Source organism: Branchiostoma lanceolatum, chromosome 1 (assembly GCF_035083965.1).
Source record: "Branchiostoma lanceolatum isolate klBraLanc5 chromosome 1, klBraLanc5.hap2, whole genome shotgun sequence".
Classification (NCBI taxonomy): domain Eukaryota; kingdom Metazoa; phylum Chordata; class Leptocardii; order Amphioxiformes; family Branchiostomatidae; genus Branchiostoma; species Branchiostoma lanceolatum.
The window spans coordinates 6305210-6327115 of record NC_089722.1 but is presented as its reverse complement, the minus strand read 5'-3'; the positions used below and the strand labels follow the sequence as shown (position 1 = coordinate 6327115).

Here is a 21906-nt window from a genome sequence, read left to right as displayed (position 1 = left end):
TGTTCTTTGGATAGCGATCCAGTCTGTTCTCAATTTTTCAAAATGTTGGGTATCACAACATTGGCATTCTGCTACAAGGTGTTCTTTCCACTTTGATGACAGTACTTTTCACATATTAAGTACTCACAACTCAGGATACAAGCAGGTCTACGTGCTTGCTTATTCATTGATGCATGCCACTGGACTGACATTTGTCAATAATGCAAAATCTTAAATTTAAGTAAACTTTAAAGGTCACAACATCTACAAAAGCGTGTTCTCACCATGTACTATTTCACATGTTATAAAAATTAATTCCTAATGATACAAAATTAATATTAACAAAAATCATAAAACATGAAAAATAAATTATACAAAAGTTATAAAAAATAAATTCCTACTGATACAAAATTAACAAAAATTATAAAACATAGAAGGGTTGCCACTGGTTGATGTTGCCAGTATTGAAAATTGATTAAGAGATGAAAAATCATTCAAAATAAAAGTGATCATCAAATTTTCCCGCAGTGTTTTCTTGTCAGCTGAATCATAAATGGAGATGGAATTTGGACGATATAAATGAGTAAATGGTGAGAAATCACTGCTCTAATATTTTTTTTGTTTCAAACACACACAAATCTCCAAACTTAAACGAAAAGTTTGAATAAGTTGGAAATTCTTCTTAACTACAGAACATCAGCATAGGGGTGTGGTTGTTGAGCATACCAGACCAATCAAGATGCTCATAAAAGCAATCTCATTGATGTATCCTGTAACCAATCAGAATGTTCATGTCGCAAAAAAGGCACTGTCATTGGCTCGATTAGTAAATTAACCAATCAAACTGTTCACCTTAAAAATAAGGGCTCATTGGCTCAACAGTCGTTTTGAATGATTTTGACATCAGACAGTTTTCCATGCTAATGTTCTATGCCATTGAAGGAATTGCCATCAAATGAAAAGGAAGTAGTGGCATTTCCCTATGGATCTGAAGCAAGACAAACGCTGTATAGCTGCAGAACAGGAGTAAGAAAAAAGGCCACATATAACTTTGGATGTTTTGCATGAAAAGTTTGATAAGATATCAGATTATTACAAATCTGCTATGTTTCTGTCCTCAGTGAAATGACAGTAAGGAGTGCCCAGTAACAATATGATAAAATTGAATATCGTTCCACAATGATGTAATACAAAGCAAATACACAACAAACACAGGAGTGCAGCTTGTCAATCAGTCAATCAATCAGTCTTGTCTTGATTGGTCTGTGTGGTGTCAGATCTGCAAGGAAAAGAATAGAAGCACACTTTAGCTATGTGTGCAGTACTAGTATTTAGATATACTAAATATTTTAATGTGCCTCTTTCCTAGTACTATTAGAAAAATTGTACAACTTCAATTGATAACTATCATTCATTCCTGGATGAAAAAACAGACGTTAATGAGAATTTACCAGTAGACCAATAGAAAAAAAAATGTTAATAAGGTTTTACCAGTTGACTAATGAAAAAACAGGCGACCTTATGAGAATTTACCGGTTGATCAATGAAAAAACAGACTGTTAATGAGGTTTTACCCGGTTGACCAATGAAAAAACAGACTGTTAACAAGGTTCTACCAGTTGACCAATGAAAAAACAGGCACCTTAATGAGAATTTACCGGTTGACCAATGAAAAAACAGACCATTGATGAGGTTTTACCAGTTGACCAATGAACAAACAGGCACTGTTATGAGAATTTATCGGTTTACCAATGAAAAAACAGACTGTTAATGAGGTTCTACCAGTTGACCAATGAAAAAAAACAGACACCTACCTTATTACACCATGTGGAGGGCGATGACGTCACAGTCCCTGTCGATGATGTCCTTCAGGCAGAACTCACTCTCCACCTCCTCCACGACGTGGGTCAGGTTGGCGGTCATGAACCTGAAGTCCTTCCCTCCCAGCTGAGCAGGGAAGGCGGTCACCAGCTCCTGACGAGCCTAGAGAACACAGCAATACATGTAGCAATGGAATCATATTGGTGTCACTGTAGCTCAATTGGTCTAAGCAACTTCACAGTTGAGCTCCTGGTTCCAATTAGTTGGTAACTGAGAGACCCTGGTCCAAATTTGGGGAAGGGTATTCTTGTTGGAGCTGCACCCACTTTTGGAAGGGTCTTAAAATGGGGGTCCCATGTTCGAGGAGGCGCCTTGAGCATGTTAAAGAGGAAGGACTAGCAACCCCTTCCTGTAAAAATATACCCTGTTACTGAAACGGCAAGGAAACTTGCTGCCCCACGAGCCACTTAGCACTACAAGGGTCTGAACAAAGGAATGACTGAACGAATGAACGGACAAACGAACGGATGAAGACCCTACCTGGTCCAGGGTCTTCTTCATGTCGATCCAAGTGCGTCCCAACTTGATGCGGCGGTACGTCTTATCCAGCAGCTTCACCTTCATATTCCTCGGCATGGGGATGGTGACTGAGGAGCGGAAAAGGGCAAGTCTTAGATAAAATGTATCATTATTATAATGGCAACTTCTAATAATGACTTTCAAATGGTGACTGAGGCAAGAAAACGACGAGTCTCAAGTAAAATGTATGTTTGTATGTTCATCTATTTCACCAGGATAAACATAACAAAACAAACAAATAGGATGGATTCCAGGCTGCAAGAACATCTCACACTCACCATCCTCGTCATCCTTGTACACGTATCCTGGGGGAGAGGTTGATGATGATGAGCATGAGATGTTCTAAGACTTATTAGTTATTACCCTGGAATTCATCCTATTCTAGCTCTGGTTCTCTCCAACAATCACTTCCATGCAGAAAATTCTTGCCCTTATCTAATCATCCCCATTTCACTGTTTGGGCCTTTTGTTCTGCATTATCACTGGGATCGAATGCTCCAATGAGCACTTCCATGCATGACTCACACTCACCATCATCATCCTCCTCGTACACGTATCCCGGGGGAGAGGTTGGACGCGGGGTGGGGGACGGCGTTGCCCGGGAGACGGGGCGGGACTCGATGTCCTTGCCCAGGCATGTCTCCTCATCCATGGAGAAGCCTGAGTTCTTCCTGCTCATGTTCTCCTCGATGTCCTTCAGCGGGTTGAAGGACTGCAGGACCACCGGGGGCTGGTTGAAGTGAGCTTCCTTCACCTGACGAGATATAAGATAACTTAATTGCACAACAAGGTACAAAGTATGGCATCTACTGGTCCATAACTAGAATTCCATAAGGCTAGTCTAAGTAATGCAAGAGTGTGTAGTATAGGATGAGAATGGGCTTACACAGTATCATGTATAGTTAATATCAGTGCAATGGGATAGGGGGTTCAAACCTGGCACTTAGCACTTACATGTTTGAGAAAAAGTATGGGAATACACTGACTCCACTACCAGTGGACTGTGTAAGCCAATTGCTAGAGAAGGACTGCAGAACCACTGGGGGGCTGGTTGAAGTGAGCCTCCTTCACATGACGAGGTAAATGATGTAAAGTTGATATCAGTGCATAGCGCTATGTGGTTGGATTTGATATTGAATATTCAACATTTGAAGGAGGCAGTGTACATCAGGAACCATCAACCCTCTCTGAACCCTGACAGTGGTAGATCCCGTCTTCCTGCCTTCCTGTTGATTCGCTCCTGATTTCATGAAGTTTTCAGTTTCCGTAAAGTCAGTGCAGTGAATCAGACATCTAACGAAGGTCAGCGTGATCAACTGAAAATTCTTTTGTGTTGGAACAAAGCTCAAATTGCACAACTATGGATTCTACCTACACAGATGAGCTTTCATGCAAATATTAGATATTCTTGCCTTGATGACGCTGGTGGCAGAGGTTGGGCGGAAGATGGCCGACGAGGGACGGAAGTCGCTCCACCTTCTTCCAGTCTTTTTTGGTCCTACCAAAAAGGAATTCAGAAAAGTGAATCTCAAAAATGGAGAAGACGTCTTCTACAGCGAAACTGTACATCTAGTACTTCTTTGAAACAATATAATTCAAACTGTATACGTAGTAGCTTTCCATTCCAAACAATTTGGACCGAAAAACATAGACATTCAAGTAACAAAACTTTAACTCAAAATCAACACATTTTTCTGCTCCCTTGTGCTGCATGCGCTGCTGAAAAACTTTAATCCTCACCAAAATGTAGAGTGTACTTCTTGTCAATATCGTGATGAGGTCTGAAATTGCCTACACTCAAAATTGTTTATGGTGCTGTAACTAAACATTTTATCTATACAAAATGTAAACCCCTCATATATGACATGATAAAAGTTCCTACAGACCCGCTGCCGACTTCTTGCATTTCCAGATCAGGATCACCGCGATGAAAATGGCGGCAAGACCTGACACGGCGGCAATGCAGGCAATCAGGATGATATCGTCTCCACTAGCCTGCATGAAACAAAGAACAACGTTAAAGCACAACCAAAAATTTGTTTCCTGGGGCAAGAATTTTGTCTAAACAACATTTCAACTCTGTATAATCCTTCACAGACAATGATTTACAGGAGTAGCAGGCCAGAATTGGACAAAAATGTTTGTGGTGGCTTTAAGTTTGCCGTACATACAACCACCGCGAACATTTCTACATTTTACAGTATACCCCCGGCTATAACGTACCCGGTTATATTCTAGTCAGGGTTACATTCTGGCCTACTACATGATTGTAATTTTATGTTTCAATAAACCCTAAACACATCATTCCTAACATCATCATCTGTTCAAGATGTATAACCCTAACATTTGATATCAAAAGAAGTTCTTGTGTTTGTTGGCAAACGTCACAGTCATTGGCTCATAGATGCTGAGGATGCTACAGTTATACATTTTGGTTGGCCACTCACCACGCCTGTGCCGTAGTAACGCTCGCGGTTCACGAACATGATGGGGACAGTCCGATAGGTGTTCCCGGCAAATGTCACAATCATCGGCTGGTTCACCGCCTCCCACAGACGCAGGAGGACGGCATCTACCTCCTCCTCTGGACCAGTCACGGTGAAGTCCACAATGATGCTTCCTAGTATAGTGGAAGGAAGAGAGGACAGAGTCAACACTAATTCATAGCAAGTGCAATGTACTTTTCCATAGTCAAAGGTCTGAATCATATTTCGGAAAAAAAACTTTTTTAATGAATAAATAATGAATCATCTTTTAAAAAAAAAAGCTTTTTAAATGCACTAGGTGCCACTAAATACTATGGAAGCATCCTCACTAGATACGAGGATACTTTCTAGTATAGTGAACGGAAGAGAGGACAGAGTCAACACTCATTCACAGGAAGTGCAATGTACTTTTCCATAGTCAAAGGTCAGAGTGAATCATCCTTAGAAAAAAAGCATTTTGAATGGACTTGTTGCCAGTAAGTACTGTGGAAGCATCCTCACGTGGTACTAGTACTTTTAAATATTGGGTTCAAATCCGCTGACATGGTACAAACATTGTATAAACAAACATTGTACAAACAAACAAACAAAAACAAACGAACCTGCAGAAGCATCCACGGCAGAGATGTAGACGTCGCTGTACATTGCATTCAGTTCGTTCATCATGAAGATCTCGAAGTGCGTCTCGTGCTCCAGAACGGTGGAGAAGTCTGCATCGAAAGTGATCTGCACACGTTTCTCCACCCCCCCGGGGAGCTGGAAGCCCGTCGGGAAGATGTCGATGGGCTCCGGGGAGTAGGTGAAATCATACTCTGCCACATTCTGGTCGTTGGTGACGTGGAACTCCAGCTGATAACGGCTGTTTAAAGTAAAACAAACAAACATGTATATGACATTGGACATTCTTTTTACACATTCAGTAAATTTCCACTGCTCACCTGCTGACACAACCAGTAAATCTCACCCACTTACTACGGCTACTTACATGTATAGCGGCGAGAAGCAGTGCTCCAGTCAGAAGCTCTCAAAAAGGTGTTTGACACACACTGAAACATCAGCAGGTGAGATTTACTGGTTGTGTAGAAAGAATCTCCAAACTCCTATGTTCTACCAACCTGATGAATCTATTCTCGGAAACATATATGAAACGTTATTATCACATTATCACAATTACAAACTTGACGTAAAACATCGCAAATTTGTGCACACATTAAAATCTGATACATATTGGTACATCTGGTACATCAATTGACAAAGAGATACACGATTATTATCATAAGAGAATTTAAGGAACATGTTCTTCAGAGACTTCTATGACACATGACATAAAAACACTTGCATCATATGCCATCGTTCATTGACCTTATCTTATCAACCTTATCACTGTTGCAATTAACAAATCAAGAATTACAGTTACTCAGTTAATCACCTGATGTCAGACAGCTGGAGGCCGACGAAGGTTGCGTAACCAGTGAGGGGGTTGAAGGTTGCGGTGGTCTCCCCAGAGAGGCTTCCGTTGTACATTTCGGGGAACGGTTTCACCAGAGAGACTGTGACGGTCCAGGTCAGGCCCTGAAGGGGTGAAACAATATTCATGGTTTAACTCTTTTTTTTTTGGTGTGTATGTGTGTGTGTGTGTGTGTGTGTGTGTGTGTATGTGTGTGTGTGTGTGTGTGTATGTGTGTGTGTGTGTGTGTGTGTGTGTGTGTGTGCTAAAAATCCCTTCTAAAATCCTTATGGTGTGCAAAATTGAATATGTTTCATATGTATGACTGTTCTTTTGGTAGCTAGATCTACACATGCTTGTTTTTGCCTGAAATTTGTCAACAATTTGATTGACAGAAAGAGACAAAGGCATGGATATGTGCACCATGTTATTCTATATGTACCTTCCAGGCGATGTCAGGCAGTGCCTGCCCAGTCACAGCGTCCCTTAGTTCCATCTGTAGGCTGAAGGGCTGGTTAACTGTCGCTGTCTCTGGTTGGCTCAGCATACCCACTGGAAAGAGATGAAGACATTTAATCACTAGGCTAATACAAAGTAATCTTATCAATATGGTATTGCAAAGTAACATTTTTGATCAATATATGAGTGGGAGGAAACCATAAAGACTAGACAACATGTAAGTTAGAGAATAATTTAGTTTATATTTCTTGTGACAATTGACTTGCAAATCAAAAGGATCGCCATACTAAATCCAGCGGTCTTGTTACCAAAAATACTTAGATCCTTGTTGGTGGTTGTTTCTGTCACAGTCTGCTTCAAAATCGTACTAGATCTAGACATCAAAATCGTACAACATCCAATTGCGAATGTGACTACGCCTTAAGGCAGTCAGACATGTACATGTACCTGTGACAGGCTTGGTAGTCACAGTCAGAGACTGGGAGAATACCAGCAGAGGTGTCTGGGTGACCTGGTTCACTGTGAAGTGGATGGTGTAGTCCTCGCCACTATAGAGAGAAACACAGACATATTTTATATTTCATTCTTAACAAATATAATGGATGTAGTTGATGTTGGACAGGTTTGACTATATATCAATAGTCAAGTGGTCCTTATTTAGAGGTGTCACTTGTACAAGTTTTACTGCATCAGAGCAAGTCATGTACCAGTATCCATGCACACATACTCCTCCCATTGGATGGCTCTTCAGCACCTTGATACAAATCTGTTGTACTGTTGCAATTTCATGTTCTGTTTGCTGATGGGACACACCCTTTATCAACTGGGAATCTTTCTTTTGACAATGTACCAGTGGACAACAGGGTATTTATCAACAGACCTGATGCAAGGTGGTATTACATGTATGTTGGTTCCTACACAAGAGAAAAATCCCTTTAAGATTTGAGGAAAAGTTGAACTGATGACTCTAACTTTTTAAGACGCAGTTGCGGCACACGTCTTAAGTCTTCCGACAAAGCTACAATGCTGCCCGACATGTATTTTAAAGTAGAGACTAACTTGGTTAACTACCTTTTTAAGACGCAGCTGCGGCACGCATCTTAAGTCTTCCGACAAAGCTACAATGCTGCCCGACGTGTATTTTAAAGTAGAGACTATCGGTTAACTAGTGTCAATGGACAATGTGCTCCAGCCCTTCAAGCACATGCCAATTTGCCAAAAAATTTCAGCATGATACCAACACACCTCTAGCACACTGAAGTAGCCGATTGGAACTCAATTCATTCGCTATTGGTTACAGAGTTAAGCAGCAGGGGAAGGTTAAAGCTGTGTGGCCATACCTTTGTAAGCTCAATATTTAAAAAAAAAGACAAAAAACATGGCACTTCCGTTTGACATTCTAGAGTTACTTTCCTAACTAAAGCTCTAAATGTAATCTTTTAACATAAAGGCAAAAACAAACAAACAAACCTGTGAGTGATCTGCAGGTCGGTGAAGTTGGCCCATCCATCGACGTACGGGACACTGGTGGCGCCTTTCAGCAGAGCGCGCGCGTCAGACCCTGACCCCAGCTGCAATGTCGCTGTGATCTCCCAGGGGGAGTTAGTGTAACCGAGATGGGTGATGACGTTACCCTGAAAATGGGGACACAACGATTTCATGTCATTCAAACTTTAAGTGTTTCAAAATATAGTGGACTTTCTTGGTCATGGATCTGTGTATTATAATGATTATCAAGTTACTAAAATCTCTTGAGAAATAATCTTCCTACAAGTTTGTACAATTTATTATTTACAAGTGGCATTGGAAAGTAAAACGATTTGGCCTAAGCACAAAGTGCACCCTTTCTCTTTTCAAGAAGTATCTTTTTTTTTTAAATATATTTTTCCTCATTTGACAAGGTTTATTGACAAGTGTGGTGCAGGTGTTATATGCTAAAGGAATAGCCCTCCTTAAATTCAGGACCTCTGTTTTATGTCCCATCCTGCCTTGCGGAAGCTTGGTATTCATTTTCATCTGTGTCAAGTGAGGAAATTGGAACTAAGTGCCTTTTTCCCAGGGCACAACTTTGTAACCTGATTCGAACCCAGAACCTTTAGAATCCATGTCAACAATTCTAACCACCAGGTCAACAAGACACCTGACGGTTCACTGAATCTATGAATGCATACCTCGGCATCCAGTGCCTGGACCTTCGGCTGTACGGAGAAGCTCGCTCCTTCGTGAAGCGGCTCAGGCTCCACGACCACGCGGAGCGACGTCGGAGTACCGTATGTCACCGCAGCGGCGGGCTCCACCGTCAGCTGCGACCACTCCTCACTCCCGACTGGCGGAACTGGGCCGTTGATGGATGCACTGGTCACGTTGACTCCCAAGATGCTTGACAGAGCTCCTGGTCATGAATAATATGAGAGATGTCAGATGGGATATTGGAGATTCTGTTTTATGCAACTAGTAAATCTCACCTGCTGTCATTTCAGTGTCTGTTCGACATTTACACTATTCAAAACATGTATTTGGTAAAAACACCTTTCATTTCATGTAAATCAAATTAGTGTGAAAGTTATACTCTAATCATCTAAATGGTTATACTAAATGCAGAGGAAGATACTTGCCTGTTTGAAGGGCATCAACAAGGGTAGCCTCCAGTTCTTTCAGCTGGTCGTATGTCAAACCGTTCTGCACAGTGTCGTTGATGTTCTGCCTTGGCGGGTCTCCGATCTGCAGATGCACAGTCACCCCTCCGGCCGCACGTCTGCGACGCTTCCCACCTTCGCTCACGACATTCATCCGGCGAACTTTGCCGAGTGGGATGTTCAAGAACCCGCAGAGGTTGTTTGCTAGGTTGGGCCCGAAGAAATCGTCCACAGTGACTGGCGGGAGCCCGAAGGCAATAGTGATGACGTCAGAGGTCATGATGTCAATGATTGCCGAGCCCTTCATGGTGAAATATAGGGTCTGCATTTCGATGTCCATGAAGTTGGCTCCGGCAGCATCCTGGTGCGTTGGGGAATGATCTCCAGCCAGCACGGTGCCGTCACCGTCACCTGCATCGTTCTTTGGCAACACATAGATGCCGTCGGCGTAGACGTCAAGCCTCTCGGGGTTGGAGAAATAGATGCCAACCACCAGGGTGTCGTCATCATCTGCATTCAGCATGAAATAGCGGGATTCCCGGGGGGATACGCCAGTGTAGTGTATCAGATAGTCCTGGCCCAGTGCGGCCACGCCCATGAAGGTTGAGATACGCTTGGAGCAGGTGTAGCCTGCACACCAGCCATGGTCCTGGAAGGTGGAAAACATTCAAATTCCATCCTAATTCCCACACCTTCACATACGAAAAGAAAACTACTCTCCTCTATAATAACATTAAAACCCACACATTACAGAAGAAGTGGGATCATTCGTCTTCCACTGCTTTTGAAGAAGAAGCCAATTGAACCCAATAAGTAGAATTTAGTGTCAGTAGTTAGACCAAGAGTAGTCACATGCTATATCGTTCCTCATTGTCTGTCCATCCTTTTCATATTAAATGTACTTGCAATTATAATGTAGTCTACAGGCAAGAACACGCAATAAACTTATAAAAACGTGTATGGAATGCTAACCTGGGGTCCATTGATCAGGTCAATATAGCCATTGGAGAGCATAGCAACAGGAGAGAGACGGCGGGTCTCGGTGTCTGCATCCATACTCTCCATCACCAGCATCCCGTAGTCGATATCCCAGCACTGGTAGGCCTGCATGTCATCCCTTTTCTCACACTCGTCATTACGGACAATGCCTGAGGGTGCACATCAAACAAATAAAGGAAAGGAAAGGGATCTTGATCCAGTTTAGCTCACTGAAGACCTAATCTTCCACTGGTTGTGAGAGAGAAGACAGATGTTTTGTACAGTATTCAACGCTTCATTGTACCGGGGATATTCCCCTAGCTCTTTTCGACAAGCACAATGAACATTGGACCACAGCTTAACATTCCGTCCTAAGGACTGCAACCCTTTTCGTTAGCGTGCATGTCGGGTGAGTGACACAGCCGGGATCAAACTCACAGCATCTAGTTCCAGAGGCAACCACTGGACTACCCATGCTACCGTGGTCAAATACAGTCATCATCTAGTCGTGACTATCTCACGGGAGCTCATGGCCCTTCTGTTTCTATAGCCCTTGGGCCACACATTTGTTCAAGAAGTACAGGTCATTTTTGTACCGTGTATACTCTTTCTCATTAAGTGCTGAGAAGCAGTATGTCTCATCTGTAAAGTTTTTGTTATGACCCAGTCAGGGTTTGAACCAGCTAAATATGTTGCAATGGACTACTGCAAATCAAAGTGAATTGAAGAAAAATTATCATATTTTAATTCTTGTTTCTTTCACTGTAACGTTATGTTTACTGTTTTCACGGTCACCTCTGTACTGTAAACTTATCATTACTGTGAGTGTGAAAAACTTGTTGTGATTATCTATGATTCCTTCACACATCTGTTCTGTGAATCACTTGCCGCCATGGTGAAGTTAAAGCTCAGTGAAAATGTCCATTTTCTTTACACCATGAAATGTTGCTACTGTGAAGATAAAGTGAATCTACAGTAACTGTAATAAAAAGATTCTGTACCTGGTCCATTTGGTGCAAGGACCGAGGGGTCAATCTTGTTCCCAGACAGGTCGGCCAGCATGGTCTTGGGGATCCGGTAGTCTCCTCTACCGTACCTGAATGAATGAATGAATGACTGGTTTATTTCAGTATTACAATCACAATCAATAACATACCATTGCAATGCAAGAAAAGCGCTGAATTAAGGCATGATTTATGCTTACAAAACTTCTTACTAATTATTTACAAACAGAAACGAGATCAGTTATACAGCAACTGGACAAGAGACGGCATCGTGGTGTTCCTATACTTTGAGGTTCTGCATCTGAACTGAGAGAAATTGTCTTTGGACCTCAGCTCTCACCCTGTATAGCAGGCAACCAGCTAGCACAGGTGGGTAGGCTGATACAGACAGAGCAAATTTTCTACAGAGCTCGATGCGTCTTTGGTATAAGGTGGTCAGAGACAGTTGGTCCAACGCTAAGTCATAGTTTACATAGTTCTGACCTAGTATGGCTTTACATGCTCTCTTTTGTACTGATTCTATGTACTTGAACTGTACAGCAGAGAGGCCGGGATGCCAAAGAGGGCAGGTGTATAACTTTTCTCACACTCTGGTGTTGGGTTGGCACAGTGGCAGGGTGTTTGGCCCCAGAACCTAGACTGGTACTGGGTTTTATCTGGGGTTCCCTGGTTTGTCTCTTTGACGTTGTGCCCTTGGGAAATGCACTTTACACGACCTTCCTCACTTCACTCAGGTGAAAATGAGTACCTAGTTTCGGTTAGGGACGTTCCTTGGATAGGATGTTAAATGGAGGTCCTGTGTTTGAGGAGAGCCACACCTCAAGCATATAAAAGGACCCACAACGCTTAAAAAAAAGAGTAGGGGTCCTTCCCGGTGTGAGTGAATCATATAAATCTGTCCGGATATGCAGCTTGTACTCTTCAGTTAACCTGGTGTGTTACGCTTTGAGGTGGTTTACCGGGTATGCAATACAAACAAACAAACAAACAAACACTCTGGCGTACCTGGCGTCTCCATCCCACTCCCAGTCCGACTGTGCAATCACAGCTCCCGGCCGGGTTTCTCCGAACAACGTCCCGTCCAGGTCTTTTCCGAGCACTTGCAGCTTGCCGTCGCAGGACATGTCCACGCAGTCAGAAGGATTGACCTTGCTGTGTTTGCAAGAGAACATGTTTCAGTTGAACTCGGGGACTTTTTATTCATTTGTGTCTTGTCCTTTTCAAAATACATGACATGTACCAGAAATTCTTCTAGAAACTATCAGAAAAATTGTGTTTTTCTAGTAACTAGAAAACTAGTAGCAGTCAAAAGTATTTGCCTTGCTGTATTTGCATAGCTAGGGATTGTTTGTTTGTTTTGTTTGTTTGCTTTTTTTGTTGTTATTGGTTTGCAAAAATGGAATAAGGAACAGACGACAATAAATATACAAAATATAACAATAGTGCAGGAGGAGGGAGGAAACCCGAGAGGCTTTTCTAAGCCCTCCTCTTATGAACTGACTAATAATAATAATGAAATACAATTATAAGGAAAACCATCTATATATAACCAACCCGTTTCTGGTAAATGATAACAAGAAAACTACAATGATTCTATGGGATAGAATTTGTACATACAACTTTCCACCATGAAGTTCATGGTTTTGGCAATTTCTATCTTTTAAGTCTAGGTCCCATTAGTTCAACTTTTCCTCAAATTTTAGAGGGATTTTTCACTTGTATCAAAGAACATACATGTAATACCTACCCAACATTGGGTCTGTCATAGAATACCGGGTTGTCGACATTGTCAGTAGAAATATCCTCAGTTGAAAAGGCGTGTGTCCCATCCTCATTCCCTGGCCAGGTATGCAGCGCGACATCTTCCTTCCCGCCACACGCTTCCTTGTAATTAGCAAAGTTCACACCTGACAGAAGCAAAGATATTTTAGAAAAATTTTTGATAAAAATGCCCACTGCAGTTCCAAACAAGGAGCTAGGAGGACCAAACTTACACAATTCCCTCCACTAGAGCTTACAATCCAACACTCCAAAAGCATGACCACAGCATATCCAGAACTTGAACTCAAAAACTTTAAAGTCCCACTGCAGTACTGTAGGTAGCCGCTAGGAGCCTCATTATAGCCTAGCAGCAGTTCCAAAGCTAGCCTAGCAGACTGCTTTGGAACTGCAGGGGCTTTTGGTCAAAATCTTTCAAGGAGGATAACTGAGTACTGATTGTCATGATATTGGGCATGCAGGCATCTTAGAGTTAGACAGAGATGCACACAATTCAATGCAATTCACGAAGATCATCACCTAATTTGCATTATTAAAGAGGAAATCCCATTAGTTATAATAAGTGTTTTCCATAATATAACTTTCAGTTGATTCATGTAACATATATAATCTATGTCAGGTGGAGCATTTTACAGATAGCAATTATGCAATCATGGACCTAATTTGCATGATCAATACAAAGGTGACTCTAAGTGGTAAGAAGGAATTTCATATTTGTGACATGTAGAAGTTGTACATATCGAATCATAGATATGAAAATGTATATCAAGCCATTAAAATGTATGATGATATTTCATGGGGTACCATGTCACAGAACTCTTGTTTATACACATGTAGTTCTGGTCTTGATGCGTTGATGCGTAGCCATCCAGTTAATACGATTCGCCAAATAACAGTTACTCAAGTAACTAGATATGAATTTGGAAACGGTCAGACGTTTCAAGTAGCATTCACTACTTTTTGTCAGTGACTCTGGGCAAGATCTGTCGAACAGTGTCTTACCTTTATTTGCATATCGTTTCTTAGTTCGTGGATAAAACCTGCTGTTCGACAAATCTTGTTCTGAGTCACTGACAAAAACTAGTGGAATAAATGGATGCTTGTTGAAACTTCTGGTCTTGATGATAAAAAAGTTGACAGACAGCTGTAAGTTACCCATGATGATGCAAAATCAACTAAAAAGCAGTAAAGTACAAAAAATGATGAATTGTATCCCTACCACTTATCCACGTGTGTCCTCCAAGGGAAGTGTAGGCCATTTGGTTGTCCCATGGGTGCAGTGGGGAGCCACTAGGGCCAGAGTTGAAGCCGGGCAGAGACATTCCGACAAAACCTCCCCAGTTTCCCTTGCTGCTGCCGAAGCCCAAACCTCCCACAGCACTAGCGATTTTCAGGTTGTCGTCTGACCGTACGTCCACAACATCAGCGTCACAGTCGAATTCCGCACTTCGTCCGACGAACAAGGAATCTCTGACCGTAACAGACTTATCCGCCATCTGAAAGGAGACGCTGGTTATTACTGTTCTTATCTATTGCATGGTCATTGTACATTTCATTTCAAATTGCCGCTTCTGCGACCATGAAAGAAAAGAGCTGTTTAGAAAGGCCACCGAATTCCATGTTTACAGACAAAGAGAAAACTACCCTACTCTTCACTAATCACAAAACCCACACATTACAGATAAAGTCTAGTGGGATTACTCATCTTCCACTGTCTTGGAAAAAGAAGTCCAACCCAATAAATTAGAATTTAGTGTCAGTAGTTAAACTAGACTGTTGTAGAATACTCAGTATTATTCACTATTTGTCCGTTCTTTTCATGTCAATGTATTTGCAATTAGCTTTCGGGCAAGAACTTGCAATAAACTTTCATAGTCACCAATAAAGTGATTATAAATTGTTTTACTTCCAGAGACTTTATAAATGTACATGATGCCCCTACAACCACTGAGGTCATGGGTCATGAGTGAGTGAGTGAGTAAGCCAGGTTTGCCATTGCCCATGAATCTGAGGTATGCACTGAAGGTTGTGTGCATGTGAATGAGTTAAAGATGGTACTTGATATTGATGTTCCCATAGTTACTATGTCAATAAAAAAAAGGTAAAATCCTCCCACACCATAAGGTGTATACGTAGGGTGGTGCCCATCCCCGTTTCATGGCCCTGGGCCACACTGTGGTGCAATCACTGCAGCAGGGGGCTAGTCCACTGGCAGTGGAGTGTGTTTAACTTCCATACTGTTTCAGACGTATGGTACTATTTTTATGAAGTCTTTGGTATGACTCAATGCGCCTCTCGTCCAGAGGTGTCCTACCTGGGGTCTTTCTGGTCCAAGTAATTTGAACCAGATGTGGCGAGTAACAGAAGCGCAGACCACTACAGGGACACCCCCGTAGTAACTAAATATAATATATGTCATCAAATTCAAAACTGAAAAGTTTGACAAACCACGTGGGACAGAGATGGAGGCCCCAGGATCGATGAGAAGAAGCCATTGCGGTTGTCGACAAAAGTCATGCCCTCCACGACTGCACTGGATTCAGACTGGAAGAACAGGCCGTAGCTCCAAGTCTTGTAGATGACGAAGTTACGGATCAAGGAGCAATCCGGATGGCCGTCCTCATACAGATGGATGCCATGCAGAGCTGCAAATTTAAAGAAGGCATGTTTTAATCCTTGTCCTGCTGGATTTCCAGAGCAAAGTACAAGATTTTAAAAGTTCACCGTCTGTTTACTTCTACATGATTTTACACTTGAAATGATTTCAAAGCTGGTAAGTTAAATAATGCACATCAAGTAAGGTGACCATAGCATCAATACCATCAGACACATACATGTAGGTCTCACTGGAACAGTTTAGTAGACTGTGGTCTTATCAAAATCCTTTCACTTGAATCAACTTGCTTGGGACATGAGATGCTACGACCACAGTCTTATTGTGGGTCAATAGTGATTGGAAAAACCTGCACTGTCTCTTATCTGTAGATTGTTAAAGAAATTATAGAGTATGCCATAAACTCTATAACCATGCCATCCATTAGACTATCATTCTCTTCAGGGAAGTTAAAGAATGGATGTTTGGCAAGCCAAACACTCAGGTTCCACTCTGTTGGATTCCTATAATTGTTCTTTTCTGACACAAGTTTTCATGATAACTTACCTGTGTGGATCACATTGTCCCTCCATTCCCAGTCGGCACCTGTGCATGGTTCCCCATCCATGTGGATTCCAATGCGTTCAGCTCCAGCAATGTGGTTGCCCTAAAATCACAATTGTTCATAAATCATAAAATAGATGACTATCATATAACAAAAATTTGCACGTGCTGAGATTGCTCAGGTAACATAAGGTACATGTCTTCTGAAAGTAATTATTATAGTAAAATTCTAAGCTCAAACCAAACTAATCATTGTAGATACCAAACGTTTCCAAACTGACTGAATGACCACCTAATATACATTATTTGTTTTTGTTTTTGCTTCAACTTGATATTTGACCTTTTGTATGACTGTGTTTATTATATAAGCTTGTCTGTATTGGACTACCGAACCCAAATGCTGTTATTGTGTATGTCAGCTGTAATTATCATTTTCAGAGGTGATGTTTGATATTAGCTGCTTGCTAGAGTGCATCTCCTCTGTGTCCTCTACATTCTTTTGTTGATAAATAAAATTAGCCAGAGAGTAGCTGGTTGTATAGAATGTTAGAACATACGACTGTCAAACAAGGGGATCCACGAATTTCCTCACTTCGTTCAGGTGTAAATGAGTACCTAGCTTCGGTTAGGGACGTCCCTGGGTCCCTGGGATAGGACGTTAAATGGAGGCCCCGTGTTTGGGGAGAGCCACACCCCATGCACATTTAAGAACCCACCACATCTTTCGAAAAAGAGTAGGGGCATACCCCGATGTGAGTGTCTCAAAAAGTGGATGTCCTACCTGCAGCACGACGTGTGTAGCATCCTGAATCTCCAGAGCGGCCTCCCACTTCTCGCTCGCTCCCTCGTAACGGTCCTGGTAACTTCCGGGCCAGATGGACTGAACCATCAGGTTGTCATACAGGAGGCTCCCTTGCCCCTCCACAATAGCGCCTGCAAAGTTAATGATAATCACATATCAGGGATTTTCCTAGAAAAAATTGCATGGTGGTCTGCCGCACTGCAACCAAGCAGGTAGATCGTGTGGAAGGGTAGTTTTCCCCCCTTCCACAGTGTGGAGTTTTAGAGAATTTTAAGTTAAAATGGGTCATTCTAAGGCTACCCGAGGTGCAAAACTACCATCAGAAAGGTCACAGTTGAAGACTGGTACCTACCGGTACGTGTAGTAGCATCTCTGGTCAATCAGAATTCTACGCTTGTCATACTTTTTAGGATCTATTTACCAAGGCATGGGGGCACAGCACCAATTTTCCCTGTTTAGATTAAGCCCTGATATATCATGATATATTATCATATAGCCAGATGATGTCGACCAATCAGAAGACTTTATTTACCCATAACCCTGGTCATAAATACGCCATAAACTACCCATTTTTTCCATGGTTCCCATTGGTCCAATTTTGTGTTACGTTATCGTTATATGGGAGGATACTGTTCTTTTCATTTGATTCTAAGGAACTTTCTGATATAGACAGACTTATATGAGCATGCTAATAAATGAAGTTAGTAATCATTTATAATGAAAAGCGAATACAATCGAAATCAACAGTAAATTCTGTGAATAACAACATCATTCAGTGTGGCAGAATTATGTACCCAGGTAGAATTACATTTTACTTTAAGTTATATCTGGTCTGGAAATGTAGAGAAAATGTGGCAGAAAGTCCCACATCAGCAGATTCAGCACCAAGGCCAGCCATAGAGTTGTAACAGTGGTTAATGCTTTTTTAATTGTACATAACTGACACATAAAAACCATCTAACTTGATAACAAAGTAGCATGATAGTAAAGTGTCACATTTCAGCACACACAGAAAAAAGTGTACCTATTCTTACTTTTATCTCAAAGTTTACTTTGTTTGCTCATAATTTAATCAGCTGTAAATTATTCTTACTCCTTTTCTGAGTTACCCACCTTGTCCAACTGTGTGGTGGATAACGTTGTTGGTCACGTTGAGGTTGTTTGTTCCATAGACTCCCAGACCTGGAGCATACCCGTCGTGGATGACAGAGTTGTCTAAGAATGATGCTCGGTCAGGTTCGATATCTCCGAGGTCCAAAAATGCCAGAGAGTAGCGTGGATCGTAGAAGTCTGTCCATCCCTCCTGGCCAGTGTGGTCAAACTCAACGTTGCTGATTCGGGCGTAGCCTAAAAAAAAGAAAGATATTGATGTGTTTGACATACAATGTATCTATGGTGATTACACACTCGCCCATCAATAGCAAATCAAATTTTGAAAATCACATGGCCGTCATTCAAAAGGTATGAGGACATAAAACCTTTAATTGCCAAACATACTGCCATTACTGCTGAAATCTGCTATGCTGCCTGAGAGTCAGTGTAGTTTATTGTAACACATAAATACTTAATTTACTTAAATTGGTCAATCTCATAGAATGTTATGTTGCAGAAGATACGTTGTACTTTGCACAATTGTTGTGCAGTTGTAACCTTATCTAAATTATAGGTGGTCTGACTGAAAAGTAAGCAGAGTGCGAAATACTTTTTTGAGCCAGGTTGCCCATGTTGCAACCAAGGGCAAATGCTAGGTTGCACATCCAAATTTCAGGTTGCTCCAGCAACATTCACCGATTTCTTCAAATCAAGCTTGTATGTAGCGTATAATACTACTAGCATTTCAAAATATATATTAGATAGTATTGTGTTCCCATTGACCTAACAACATCTTGTTTAGCTGAGGGCAGTGTGTTTTCGTCTTTTTCAGCTCAAATTCCACGATCTATGAAGGGTTTTGGATGGTTTAAAACGAAAAAGTGTTCTTACTTCAACTTGATTTCTTTATTTCAATTGAAGATTTACAGAATTTTATGAGAGTGACACTGTGTTTTTGTGAGCTTCCAGGGCTCCGATTGAAATCTTTGGCTCAAAATATAAGGTTGCACACTGCGCTACCTGGGTTTGGAATTAACTTGCACCAACAGAAATCTTGTTGCACTGTGCAACATGCAACCAGGTATTTCGCACCCTGGTAAGTATCATACCTGTGTATGTTTGTCCGCCACTGCTCATGGTGCCAACCAGCACCCTGGCACCGAAGGATTCAGCATCTTGGTCAGCGTAGGCCGCACCCGCAATCTTGATGTTCCTGTTTTTCAGTGCCACCTCGGCTGCAATGGTGTAAGACTTGCCACTACTGAAGGTCTCACTGGAAACTGAAGAAAAACAAATTTCCTTTTCCAGTGTTACATTACACGTTGACTCCAACTGTCCAACAGGTCTACAAATTTAAGTTGATACGCACATGTGCACTGTAAGTTCAGTTACAAGTGGTTAAATTCTCATGCAAGAGCTCATACGAAAATTAATAATCTGTGACAAATTGTGGCTTCAGACCTTTAATGTCTTGGCATCTTGGCTAGGCAGTTTAATATTACGATGATGGTATACGGTCCACTGTTTCTTTGTAAGATTTGCTGTTAGATTCCTTTATAAACTATATACATGACTTGTGTAGCCTTGTTTTTTTTTAGGTCCAATGCCTGGGCACTACTTAAGTTTTTTTGTGCCAAAACTTTAATAGTGGGAAATGTTCTAGTCTTGTGGAAGCCATCAGGGTATACTCACATATTATATTTATCTTTTAGTAACGCTTCATGTCTTGGTGGCAAATGTGCTAGATGTGGCACATTGGCACACCAAATCTGTAGTGTTTTTTGGCAGATTAGCCGAAGAGGCTCGGTGGGCGTCACTCCACTGCCAGGGGAGGTCATGATATTTGAAATAGTCAATTGCTATGTACATTGTATCTACAAATTGCCATACATTATAACCGTTGCAATTGTCGCGCAATAATATATGTTCTTCTTCTTCTTCTGTAAACTGCCTTTTCCAAGGGCACAATGTTGGGGCCTGGTGGGCATCAAACCGGGATCTATTAGCTCTAAGTCCAACGCTCTAACCGTTGTGCCACATAAATACATATACTAGGACAGTATGCAAAAAGTACAATATAAGAGACCACAACGTTGGGGCTTGGTGAGCATCAAACTGGGACCTATTGGTTCTAAGTCCATTGCACCAGATGTATTGTGGGAGCAATCATAGCATACTCACAGATATGCCTGTACTTAAGAGCTGAGTCGAGGTTCAACGTCATCATGTCATCAGAGACACCCGTGATTGTGAACGATTCAGTTTCCCAGGCACTGTAGCTAGTGCTGCAAAAGAGAGATGATTTTCTAATGTTCAACGTTTGTTGTAAAGAAAAAGCAACTACAAAATCTGAGGACCTAAAATGCTCAAAAACGTAATGCCTGCTTATCTTCTGCATGTCAAATTTTGTATGATTATGCCTACTCTTCTCAATGAGTGTGACGGAACTCCTTTCAAGCCTGAAGCTCCCTCATTCAAGACTTAAATCATTATCCGAAATGATGAATCAATGCAATCTGTTACAACATGTCCGACCTGGGACCAACCATGGGATATAACCCACACCCACAGAATTTGATCCATAGTGCTGGGGGCAAATGTACATTGTACAGATTTCTGAAATGAATAATGTTGGAGTTTACTTACGGGCTGATGACAATCTCCTCGCCTGCCTGCCAGTCCACAGGGTCTTGCAGAGTGATGGTGTCGTCACCAGCTTCAGCAGTCTGGGCCAGGCTAGTCCAGCTGGGATTCCGTGGGTCTCCAAACAGGTCCAGACCTCCAAACGCAGCTGAACAGAACCAGTTGTAGTTTAATGCTTGACTACTTGACCCTGGGCTGGCTTCACTTTATACTAGTGCAATAGACCTTTGAATTTTTTGTCACAGTCTTAAGTTTGTAACTTAAAATGTGAACAACGAAGGCATGGATTAATCAGGAACTACAAATTGTAACAATGTCCATGGATGATATTAATACTTAATTTAAGATAAGTTTGATGTTTTGAAATTATTATACAACCATGCAATTAGTTCTTCTTTTGTTGTTTTGATATTACGAAATCTATATTTCCACAGCCTAATTGCATCTGTCACAGACTTGGATTTAAGACTTTTAAGTGTTATGTGGCTTTTGAATAATGCAAACAAAGACACTGTGGAATAAGGGGAAGCATTCCTTTTCAAATGGCATGTGCACTGCAAGTCCAGTCTACAACATGTTACAATGTAGGGATTCCAACACGGTACCCTTGAGATCGGGACATTGTTACCTTTCAAAGTGAATCATTGACGCTAATTACCGATTGCCTTAGCTCCAACAGTGGGACCAGTGTTCTGTGGCATGTCAGGCGTGCTGTGGTCTCCGAGCAGACTGAGGAGAACGTTGCCCAGGTATGGCTCATCTGGCCAACCAACAACCAGTCTTCCCTGATGAAGAAAATACAGATTGAAATACTGTATAATCATTATAGAAGACCTCTGAGGTATAGTCACGTAACACTACTTAATATATAACTAACTTGTTTTTCAGTTCCCTCTCCCGTAAATTGCAGGCATTGTGTACTGTTACAAAATTGTCAAAACATGAAAGTGTTTTTAAAGTCCTTCACTGCAAAACAATTATTGACAAAGATTTTTCCCTACATCTAGATTATCAAGTTGTGTCAGATACTAACAGTACCTGCCC

General features: G+C 41.6%; 2 protein-coding genes across 2 annotated transcripts in view; both read right to left on the bottom strand.

The window, feature by feature from the left end:
- Nucleotides 1–204: 204 nt before the first annotated feature.
- Nucleotides 205–3153, bottom strand: LOC136431245 (uncharacterized). Its single transcript, XM_066422575.1, has 4 exons — nt 2911–3153; nt 2341–2447; nt 1794–1962; nt 205–1258 (listed from the first exon to the last, which is right to left on the bottom strand). The coding sequence occupies exons 1-3, from the start codon at nt 3056–3058 to the stop codon at nt 1798–1800; spliced, it is 420 nt and encodes a 139-aa protein (XP_066278672.1). The 5' UTR covers nt 3059–3153; the 3' UTR covers nt 205–1258; nt 1794–1797.
- An 87-nt stretch (nt 3154–3240) lies between these two features.
- The window catches only part of LOC136426325 (fibrocystin-L-like), a 75737-nt gene continuing 57071 nt past the window's right edge, over nt 3241–21906 (bottom strand). Inside the window, exons 60-82 of the mRNA XM_066415071.1 lie at nt 21521–21647; nt 20866–21010; nt 20401–20504; nt 19329–19499; nt 18241–18474; nt 17107–17258; nt 16329–16428; nt 15617–15813; nt 14388–14664; nt 13137–13296; nt 12395–12541; nt 11387–11481; nt 10380–10555; nt 9387–10056; nt 8943–9163; nt 8242–8405; nt 7219–7319; nt 6755–6864; nt 6295–6437; nt 5468–5724; nt 4827–4999; nt 4266–4374; nt 3241–3877 (exon numbers count right to left, since the gene is read on the bottom strand). Of these exons, the coding sequence (XP_066271168.1) occupies nt 3747–3877; nt 4266–4374; nt 4827–4999; nt 5468–5724; nt 6295–6437; nt 6755–6864; nt 7219–7319; nt 8242–8405; nt 8943–9163; nt 9387–10056; nt 10380–10555; nt 11387–11481; nt 12395–12541; nt 13137–13296; nt 14388–14664; nt 15617–15813; nt 16329–16428; nt 17107–17258; nt 18241–18474; nt 19329–19499; nt 20401–20504; nt 20866–21010; nt 21521–21647 (4164 nt within the window). The 3' untranslated portion in view covers nt 3241–3746. The remainder of the gene's footprint in view (nt 3878–4265; nt 4375–4826; nt 5000–5467; nt 5725–6294; nt 6438–6754; nt 6865–7218; nt 7320–8241; nt 8406–8942; nt 9164–9386; nt 10057–10379; nt 10556–11386; nt 11482–12394; nt 12542–13136; nt 13297–14387; nt 14665–15616; nt 15814–16328; nt 16429–17106; nt 17259–18240; nt 18475–19328; nt 19500–20400; nt 20505–20865; nt 21011–21520; nt 21648–21906) is intronic.

What these genes read in the sequence shown, in the direction of transcription:
- LOC136431245 (XM_066422575.1), bottom strand. Translation starts at nt 3,058, where the DNA reads ATGAGCAGGAAGAACTCAGGCTTCTCCATGGATGAGGAGACATGCCTG. An exon ending in GTACGAGGAGGATGATGATG is followed by an intron (nt 2,448 to 2,910) that starts GTGAGTGTGAGT and finishes TCCGCTCCTCAG; the next exon opens with TCACCATCCCCATGCCGAGG. An exon ending in TGAAGAAGACCCTGGACCAG is followed by an intron (nt 1,963 to 2,340) that starts GTAGGGTCTTCA and finishes TGTGTTCTCTAG; the next exon opens with GCTCGTCAGGAGCTGGTGAC.